Raw genomic sequence first — 9,591 nt, 5'->3', positions numbered from 1 at the left:
TTTCACAGAATGCAGTACTCTCTCCCATCCCAAAATAAACCCAAACACAGCTCACCATTTCATGAAATTAATTCCAGACAGTTACAATGACTTGCATCCCAGTCAACTATTCACTTCTTAACTAACTACCTTTTAAGTATATTTTAAATGCACCTCCCCAAAAGTTCACTAGCACACTGAGTGAATTCTAGCCGAGTCCTGAGAGGGGTTCAGCTTCTTTAAGAAAGCAAGTAATTAAAAGCCTGAATAAAGAAGCCTAAGCTTACCTTTAAAGAACACTGTTGCCCAAGATGGAGTCATATTTAACTCTAAACCTTTCAGAATTACACTGTATCAGAATTATCCCTGTACTCTGATGTTCAGGAAGAAAGGCTCATCTGCAAAACCTGAAGTACATACCTTCGGCCTGGTGTCCATGACATACATGAAGCGATTTGAAGGATTTGCTTTACTGATGGCTTGTAACATGTGCTCATCTTCCAGGCACCTGGCACTGAAACCCGAGAGAGGCTGACTGCATCTACAAATTGCAGCCTACCACAGAAATGAAAGAACAAGTTAGCACTGTTTAATACCTGTAACTGAAATTAGTTGTTTTATTTGGCAGATAACAGCACACAGTGGAAAAAACTTTAGGTATTCCATTGTTTTTAGCACATCACTTGCAGACCTTCAAACACAGTACCTACAACTTAAATCCAAAGGTTTATAAAAAATTTTTTTCAGGTTCATCTGCATGTGCAAAGTACCAGTGTACATAATGGAGTTACCCCAGCAATACTACTGCAAGTATGATTTTATTATTGCAAGTACAATATATTACAATCTGGTCTAATTTTCATCACGTAATTTTCAACAATATATTGTACTTCAGAAGGCATCAGGTGCATCTTCCAAATAGCAATTATCCTCAAATGCATCTAGTAGCTTAACACTCATCCTTTCTAAATTCTTCAACTCAGCAAGGTCACAATCCTCTCCTTTCAAAGATATCCCCTAGCCAAGACAGGCAGATGGTGCTTCACACCACTCTCCACCAAACCCTGCAAAACCTTGTTTCACATCCTCTAGCTCTTTTAACTTTGCAAATTCCTCCTTAAAGAACTAGTTTTATTCTTTGGGGGTTTTCTTTTGTGGTGTTTGGTTGTTTTTTTTTTAAACCCCATTTTGACCTAACAAATTTTATTCTTGATATATCAAGGAAGACAGATCACTTGACAAAAAGCTATCTTCAGTTATCTTAAGGTCAGTTTCTGAAAGCTTTAAAGAGAGTCAACTGATTACTTACGTATTTCTTTTAAACTGGCTTAGTTTAATTCAGCATCTTATCCTGTTAGACACCACTAGTGTCAGCTGTATTTAAGGCTGTCATGAGTTACACCATTCTCATACAAGTCACTTCAATTATCTCCTTACTAACTAACTACTTTCAAATAACAAACTTACTGAAAGTTATTTCTTGACAAAAGAAAGACACATTATACCTCTTTAATTTTATGGTAATATGACAACACTGGGAATCTTCCTTTGCTTCTGAACTTGGAGCTACCAACGATTATGGGCTTGCTTGCGGTTCTGGGAACATAAAGTTCTCTAGGATAGGTTTCACAAATCTAAAAAAGACACAGATACACAAAAATAATTTCATGTACAAGGCACAAAGCCTATACTAGTCTTATTGCATCCAACTTGAGAGATATTAGATGAAATAAAAGACAGGATAAATGCTAACAAGTTTCTCTATATACCTATAAATAGCTCAGGAGACAAGCCATGGATAAAGCAGTACATATTGGTATCCAAGTTACACAACCAAGCACTGCTGGAAAGCACTGCTATACTAGCATTCAACCCTCAAGAACACAACTCTTCAGTAGAAGTGCTAAGAATGTGTTTCAAATAAAATATTGAAAGTGTTTCCTTCATTTGTTGTATTTGCAGACTACAAAGTAGGAAGAAATCTAATCTGGGAATCAGCTGCACCATTACAGCCATTGTCTCCCACAGCCACCATTACAAATGCTGAAGTAGAATCCTTCTCAGTTAAGAGAGATAACAAAGCTGCACAGCACCAGAATTGCTGGGCTGGGCTTCAAACAGGTAAGTATACTGCATAGAAAAATTTTAAAAGCCCCACAAGCATCTGCTTCCCAACTTGCGTCTGTTGCATATTCGGTGCTGGCTTCACAAGACTAGATTTGCATCCATGCATACATACTCTCTCAATGAGGCCTTAAAAAAAGCTTCACTTAGAAAATTGGGAGATTGCACACTGATTAAAGAGTTAACTCTCTCCACTTGCAAGTTCTTCCTTATGCTGCAAGCCAAGTGATTTCATTATTAGATCATTTTCTATAGGACTAGAGTCAGAGGATAAAGCAGAAACAGATACAGAACAAAATATGCTTTCATTACAACCCTTACCTTATACTCACGATTTGCATCAGACAACTGCCAGTTGGCATTTGGCACTCCCATTCTCTTATATTCTTCTGCTAGATCAATAAGCTGCCAACCTTTGACTTGCTCCGATTCATTTTGTTTTGGGTTATAGGAGAACGCATACAGTTCATCATAGTTCGCTAAAAGGTAAAGAATAAAACTACGTTATGAGTTGTCCCCTAAAACATCTGAGTGGAAAAGGTAGCACAGTTTCCAAGTCTTGAAATTGCCCAAATTGCAGAAAAAGGTTCAGACTTCAAGATTCTCAGAAGCAAGACTAAATAGATACTTGATACTCTTGAACTATTTCTTCTGCAACTGTCATACAGTTAACCAACACAATTTTAGATATTTAATTAAAGGTAGGTTACAGGAGCTTTGAGTGTGCTTGACCTATTTCAGCAGGGAAATGTCTAAAGCCATAAGGGCAAAGCAGAAATCACAAAAGGAAGACTGACAAATCAAGCACGACAAAAGGCAGAATTATTAGAAGACTTCACAAGTGCTAAAAGAACAAATAATTTTTGTAGGTAAGAACAGAATTGTACATCTACTGACCTTAAAAAAACCCTCTCAAACTATTTTTTTTCCTAAAACACTATTCACATCACAGATGACATCTTACATTGTTCTGAACATAGCACAAAGAATGCAAGAGACCATACTACGTGACAGAAGTATCTTTTAAAGCTGAATTGGTAGTGCTACTTTAGCATCAGAATTTCAACTTTATTTTTGAAACTGCATGAGATCAGTAACAAGTCAGTATTTGCTAAGTAGCATTTGACCTATGGAATACACCAATTAAGAGGGACAATAGGCATTTACATTCACACTTCAGAGATAACACTAGAAATGCAAAAAAAAAAAGAAATCTCACATTCTGTTAGTGAATATCAGAGACCCATAAAAGCCAGATGATGCATCTCATTAACTCATATGCAGATTCATACTTAATCATTACAAATCTTTTACATACCCCATCCATTTAAAATACTTTTAAATAATGCACATTTTTTAAAAAACAATAAAAGCCATGGATTCTCCACCTCCCACCCCGCTAACCTGTAACTCAGGCATATACAAAGCCTTTTACAGTTAGAAGTATTACCTGTTCTTGACAGCTGAAGCAGAGAGTTATAAATGTCATGACAATCTCTTTCTCTGGGAACAACAAAGTGAACTATCCTGAAGTTCTTGCACTGGATGACAAGGGGACAGCCAGAAGTAGTCAAGGGAAGTTTTTCCACCGCAGCAATATGGTGATGTAGTATCTGTGGCATACAAGAACTCACAGCATAAGCACACTGATGAAAAATGAGAACAGTGTACTATTTACAAGAGCAGATGTAAGACATTAAGTGACATTGAATATGGCTTTTGACTAATTTTTATTTTTATAAATAAATTATTGGCAATAAGTTTAAAAAACTGGCATTTTGGTCAGGATACCTTATCTGTCAAAATTTAATGATTCTCTTCCCTCGTATTTTGAGGGTTTACCTGACATTTGTAAGTAACAGTAAATATCCTTCTAAACGCCAAAGTGAGAAGACTCCACTGCAGTTGTTCAGTCCTCATCTATAACTCTAACTGACAAGAATACATCTAATTAGGCAGGGTCCAAACAGGATTTTTAGATTTTTTTTTTAAGGATCTACAGGAACAATGTCAACCAAAATAAGGCAAGTCAGGGAAAGCAATAAAAGTTTTACAGATACAGAAGATGCTGAAGGTTTTAGAATTCCAGTATTTAACATCTACAGAATGAACAGAGGAAAAACATCTCTTGTATTATCATTGCGTTATACAAACACAACAGTCTCTCAGCTAAATGCCTTTCAACCACTTTAACAGAAGATTGTCACAGCAATGAATATACAAAAGCCCACTACAGATTTATCTGTGTGGCACATCTACACAAAACTTAGGAAAATACACAAAAAGTAAACAGCTGTTCAACCATGTGAAGAAAGCCACAGATACATTACCTCAACTGAACAAGATGTTCTTGATAGCATTTCAATTACCTCACTGAATCAACTCCTCTTAAATATTGATCAGAATTCGACAGGCATCTGAAAACTGTGCTGCCAAATATGCATTTACAAAGAGACTACATCTTGGAGACATTATCATAATTATACTTGGTACTTACATTACCCTGACAGAAATGCAATACTCTGAGTATAGGTTCAATTTCTCCAAAATGAAGCCTTTTAACATAGTGCACAGGGAGATGCAAGTAATGCTTCTGAATCATGTTCTCCCCAGTAACCCATTTTGTATGAAAGAACAACAGTTTGGTTTGTACAAAATTGTACATTACATTCAAGAACAAATCACAGAAAAATAACTTTTCTTGAAAGCACTGTGAGGCGTTTAGTCAGATAACCAGGGTACAGGAATAAAGGTAATCCAGAAAAATAAACATACGGCAAAAAAAAAAAAGGAGAAGTAACCACACCCAGGGAAATGAGGTTTCACCCTAGAGAATGACAGACTTAAGGCACTGAACTCAGGTAGCTGTGCTACAGTGGAAGCCAGAATTTGATGTCCATATGTGCCACTAGGGCACTGAGCAGAAAAATTAATGGGAATTACTGTACCAGCCAACTCCGTACAACATTGGTAGTGGTCATCAAGAAGCTGCAGCCCTTTCTGAATTCTTTTATTCTGGAGATGAACACTTGGGAAGGAACAGCTGCTTACCACTCTAAAAAGGGCAGATCTTCAATATTCCACCAAAGCCCAGATCTTTGGATTTTGCTGTGTCATTTAATCTAGGCAGGATCTAAATACAAGGTAAGTAAATGCAGAAATTGTAAACCTGATGCCTTAACTATCTAGCAGTCTCCCATTTCTGCCTCTGAACTGTGATGCAAGTCAGTTGTTTAAACAACACTATCATACATTTACTCAGGAATACAAGTAATACATAGTAGAAATTATAGCAGCTTGAACATAAGTGAACATTTTCAACATTACCAATTTCAACTGCAGCAGTGTCATGCAAGAGTACAATCCGCAAACCATTAACTTATTATGATATCATAAACAAGGAGAGTGTGAATAACTTATACCTTAGGTAAGCATTTTAGTAAACAATTCAATCTTAGATCAGGAAGAACAAATGCATCTGAAGAACCTTTGCTTTTGAGCAACAAGCATTCATTATCCTTACCCATGTTTCTCTCTGGCTTGAATCTATGAATAACAGATGAGTTGCTGTGAGGTATAGAGTTCCTGTCAATGACTTATTACTTGTGCTGAACCTATCCAGTAATTTCACTTGTTCTACCTGTAAGAAAAGAGGAGAGAACAAAATTATTTTTTTCCACCCAGAACACAGAATCCTAACTTCACAAAAGCTTTGTCAGTTTGTGCAATAACTCTGAAAATGGTAGAAAGTGTAACAGAGCACACATAAGGCCGTCCAGGTCAAACTATTAAAAATACACTAGTGGGCACATAAGCTTTGAGAACACCGACAAGTTAAAATATCCTGTTTCAATACAAAAGTGCATCATGAAGGCACAAGGCTAGGCTCAGAATACTTATCCATATACAAAACTACTGTGATTATTTACTAGTAAAAGAAACCAGGGTATCAAGTTTTTTAAAAAGTAATTAAAGAACGGTGAATTACTAAGCTTTTAGGCAGCTTCCCCAAAGTAGAGAAAACACACTAACAGTTTCCTGTTATTGAGATGCCAGCACTGAATTAACAGCTGATCTCAGCAACATGCTTCACAGGCTGTCTGCAGACTCAAAGCAATGAAGATTATGTCCTCCTGACTTCACCTTTAGGTATCTACTGCCTTATATCATCCCCAGCTTCAAAAATCTAGATGATCATAACCTTGCCTCACAGTCAAAATAAATTCTAATGAAATGCAAACATTATACTAATAATTATAACGATGCCCTCGAAACTCAAGGACCGTGCTGGCATTTGAAGCAGATATTTCAAGCTTGAGTCTCACACAGGCAGATTTCTCCTTCTGGATAACATTAACACTGTTTGTTATCTCAGACCTATGGAAAAACTCCTCAAAGAAAGCGATTTCTAGATAGCTTGCATTTTATCTGCTGCTTCTAACTTCACGAGCTCCAGTTTGCTTTATTTGAAGCAAGCATTACGTGATTCTTTGTGTGCAACAGGAAAGGAGTGTGGTGAACGGCTTATCTCCATGCATTCCTCGTTCTTGGCAGCACTGTCTCATTAGTACCAAGTTCAAACTCTTATGCCTGAGACTTGTTGCTACTTCCATTAAATGCATGGCACAACTCCAAAGCCTTCCACACCAGCAAGATCAGCACCCAGACAAGGCAACCAGGAGAGTCCCCATCTACCATAATGATGCTAAGCTGGTTACTTCATACACACAAATTTAATTATCTACTAAAAGCAAATATAACACACTAAAAAATTGTCTTTTCAATTCAGGTATTTCTTACAATCTAGCAAGGCCTAATTTTGTGTTTGAAAATTAGAAAAGCAACTTAATGCATACAAAACAGAATGGAGGTACTAAAGGCCAGTGCTATATGATATTCTAGATTGTGGTTTAGAAAGCAAAAACCATGGAAGCTACATGCACCAGTACCTCAGCATACATTATGCTGTAACTAGCAAGGTATCTCATATACAGAATAGCATAAATCAGTACACCACCACCAAAATGCAGAACTCATTTTGGGCAGCTCTGCAGCAGCACCTCCTCAGGTACCTGGCACTGCACCTCCCCAGCAAATTGAGAAGTGCACAGAAACTGCTCCAGTTTTGTTCCAGTAACACAACCCACCAAACCCTGGCATGCAAAGCTCCATTCTCCACCATGTGACAAGCTATTCTCAAATTGTACTTTTATGTTGGATGAGGACAGGCATTAGCACTTCAGCTTCCTCTTATATAGGTAAGGGCTTCAAGACTTGTGAACATTAAGTTCCAGATACACCTTTCGTAAAGACAACTGAAATCTAACCTAGATTCAGCATCCATATATGACACGGTAATTTAAACTTGTCCCAAGCCAGCTTTAATGGATACTCAGACACTTTTCCTTCCTCTTTAATTGTAAAGTTTGGCAAATTCTTAGTGAATAAAAAAAATAAGTTAGTCATCAGTTTTGAAGAAAATGGGTTCACAGGATTAAGAGACTGAAGACTGCTATTGAGTTTTAGCACATCTGTAAACAGAGACCATTTAAGTAGTCAGAAGGGATATTCTGACAGTAGCTAGCACAAACTGGTGTAAAAACTCACTAATTTGTAAAAGTTAGAACAGCCACCTCAACAAAATAGAGTATTTACAGTGAAAGAGTCAAACAATTTATTGGGATTAAGAGTTACAGATTAACGGCAAAAAAAAGTAAATAAATATTTCAATATAGTTGGAACAGAAAGGAAGGCTGAAAACGTACCTCTTAAATCTTTCAGTAAAAAAGCTGAAGGATTAAATTAGACTAATCCAAGACAAAACCAGTTACAGTATATAATTCCAAGATTCTTTTATTACAACTTTGTATTAATTCACCAAAAATAAAAGGAGTTTTCACTTCCCCGTTTCGTCTCAGGCTTGCAAACATAAACCTAGGATTCAGCAGTCAAGCTAAGCAAACCTTTCCATCTCCAGTAGAAAACCCATCATATTTCCACGTGGAGATTTTACTTCAAATATACAAACATCTGACTGAAGAATTTCCAGTCTTTTCTACTATGTTTTGCTTTAAATTATTTTTAAGGATAGTTCTAAAGCAAAACCACAATATTCTTGTTTGTAATTTCACTGCTACCACCACTTATGACATATTGTGAATTCATCTTCATCATTTGTTGCTATTTAAATACATATTCTCAGACAAAAGTGATTTTTAAATTGATCTTCAACATTTCCAGCAACCTGAAGTTTGAGGAGGAATAAAACCTATTTCATCACTTTCTCCTAAGGATGACAGCTTCCCTGCGCAGCAGATAATTTGTGCAAGACTACACTGTTATTTCAAGCTTGTTGTACTATTACTCTAATAAAACAAACTGAGAAACTATGAAGTGCTGCCAGATTAAAAAAGTACATACATTTCAGAACAGCTGGAATGAGATCCAACTTGAGCCTACACAATTACGACTATCTAGCATAAACACATTTTAGTCTACCTGGATATTCAATAAACCAACAGCTTACTAAAAGTTAAACAAACATCACAGTTATAAGCAAAAACTCATGCTATTCCTAGCCATGAAATTGGTATTTTTAGAATGGATAATTTTTATATTAATTATAAAAACAATTGCTTAAAGTAGTGAGTCTTGTATCTTACAAGTTGTGTTCAGAACTTGTTTCTCTCCAGCTATATTACTACATGAAGTATTTCTTCTCCCACTAGGGTACCAAAAAGATGCAGAAACACAATCACTTGCAGATGCAAAGAAGCCAGTGTCCTGCAGCCTTTCTAGTCTCAATTTCTGGTTTGAAATGTAAACAGTTACTCTGATCATCTGACTTCTGTTTTAGTTCAGTTTTTATTTTGAAATTAGCTATTGACTGTAACAGTAAAATATTAAGTTTCCAAACAAGGAGCTTCAGGTTTATAAGTAAACAGGCTAATAAAGAAACCTTATCTCCAATCTGTCAGCTTGGTACAAGATTATTCCATCCAGTAAACTAAAGTGTCACCAACAGCAGCTCCATCAGAGATCTTCCTCCTATTTCATGTATCTTTTTGATTTGTTATAATTTCATTATGGAGTAGAGACACTAAAAAACTAAAAATTGAAAAAAATCATAAAAGTAAAAAATGGCAGCTGCCGCTTAGCTAATTCTTTTGAACAGCCTCGCACATTGCACACATACTGATGGCTTGTGTTCCTAACAACACACACCAGAGTATTTAAGAGGAAGAGGAGAGAAAAAGCGTTGTTTTCACAACTCATTTCCCTTCAAAGCTAGAAAACGCTGCATGGAACCACATTCCAAGTACAAAAACAACTGCAATCCTCTCCCAGCTGGCTCCTTCTGTTCCCCTCCCTCCATTACAGCCCCTGCTACACCACAGTTCTTAGCGTCTTCCTCTCATTAACGAGACGGTTCACTCCAGTGGGACCCCACCGGGACAGCAACCACCGAGCTCCCCACGAGAGCTGTTA

At 36.8% G+C, this 9,591-nt stretch overlaps 1 protein-coding gene across 1 annotated transcript in view; it reads right to left on the bottom strand.

The window, feature by feature from the left end:
• MTMR6 (myotubularin related protein 6) overlaps nucleotides 1–5,743 on the bottom strand; it is a gene marked incomplete at its 5' end in the record, with an annotated part of 18,033 nt that extends 12,290 nt beyond the window's left edge. The window contains 5 exons of the mRNA XM_010186134.1: nucleotides 400–534; nucleotides 1,485–1,613; nucleotides 2,425–2,582; nucleotides 3,554–3,716; nucleotides 5,627–5,743. Coding sequence (XP_010184436.1) covers nucleotides 400–534; nucleotides 1,485–1,613; nucleotides 2,425–2,582; nucleotides 3,554–3,716; nucleotides 5,627–5,743 — 702 coding nt within the window. The remainder of the gene's footprint in view (nucleotides 1–399; nucleotides 535–1,484; nucleotides 1,614–2,424; nucleotides 2,583–3,553; nucleotides 3,717–5,626) is intronic.
• Between the last annotated feature and the right edge of the window lie 3,848 nt (nucleotides 5,744–9,591).

The sequence above is a fragment of the Mesitornis unicolor genome, unplaced genomic scaffold, assembly GCF_000695765.1.
Source record: "Mesitornis unicolor isolate BGI_N332 unplaced genomic scaffold, ASM69576v1 scaffold39996, whole genome shotgun sequence".
Classification (NCBI taxonomy): Eukaryota; Metazoa; Chordata; class Aves; order Mesitornithiformes; family Mesitornithidae; genus Mesitornis; species Mesitornis unicolor.
This window is presented reverse-complemented; position numbering and strand designations above follow the sequence as displayed.